The following is a 475-nucleotide window of genomic DNA, read 5'->3' as shown; positions in this document are numbered from 1 at the left end:
TAGGTTCTCACATGGTAAATAATGCCCCTCCATCTACTATTCCCATGTTGCAGCAACAACAACAACAAGCATCAATGCAACAGATGTATCCACAGGTTCATGTTTCACATTATCCCAATCTCATGCCTTATCGTCAGTTCCTCTCCCCAGTCTATGTTCCCCACCAGATGCCCATGCCAGGCTACTCAGGTAACCCAGCAGCATATGCACACCCTTCAAATGGTAATGGCTATGTACTGATGCCTGGAGGCGGTTCTCATCTCGGTTCGAATGGTGTCAAGTATGGGATCAATCAGCAATTCAAACCAGTTCCAACAGGTGGGCATACGGGGTTTGGGACGTACAACAATCCTAATGGGTATCCAATTAATCCTCCCAATGTAGTTGGAAACGCTACTGGACTTGAAGATTCATCTCGCATGAAATACAAAGATGGAAATATCTACAATCCAAATCCTCAGGTAATGATAAGTAA

At 44.4% G+C, this 475-nt stretch overlaps 1 protein-coding gene across 1 annotated transcript; it reads left to right on the top strand.

Annotated features, from left to right (window-relative positions):
• Nucleotides 1-5: 5 nt before the first annotated feature.
• LOC109131877 lies at nucleotides 6-461 on the top strand (the record flags this gene model as incomplete). The annotated part of the gene is made up of 1 exon (XM_019243054.1): nucleotides 6-461. A coding segment is annotated over one exon (456 nt), but the record flags the coding sequence as incomplete, so codon positions are not given.
• Between the last annotated feature and the right edge of the window lie 14 nt (nucleotides 462-475).

The sequence above is a fragment of the Camelina sativa genome, unplaced genomic scaffold, assembly GCF_000633955.1.
Source record: "Camelina sativa cultivar DH55 unplaced genomic scaffold, Cs unpScaffold07117, whole genome shotgun sequence".
In the NCBI taxonomy this organism is placed as follows: domain Eukaryota; kingdom Viridiplantae; phylum Streptophyta; class Magnoliopsida; order Brassicales; family Brassicaceae; genus Camelina; species Camelina sativa.
The sequence above is the reverse complement of the archived record's forward strand: the minus strand, read 5'-3'. Positions and strand labels throughout refer to the sequence as shown.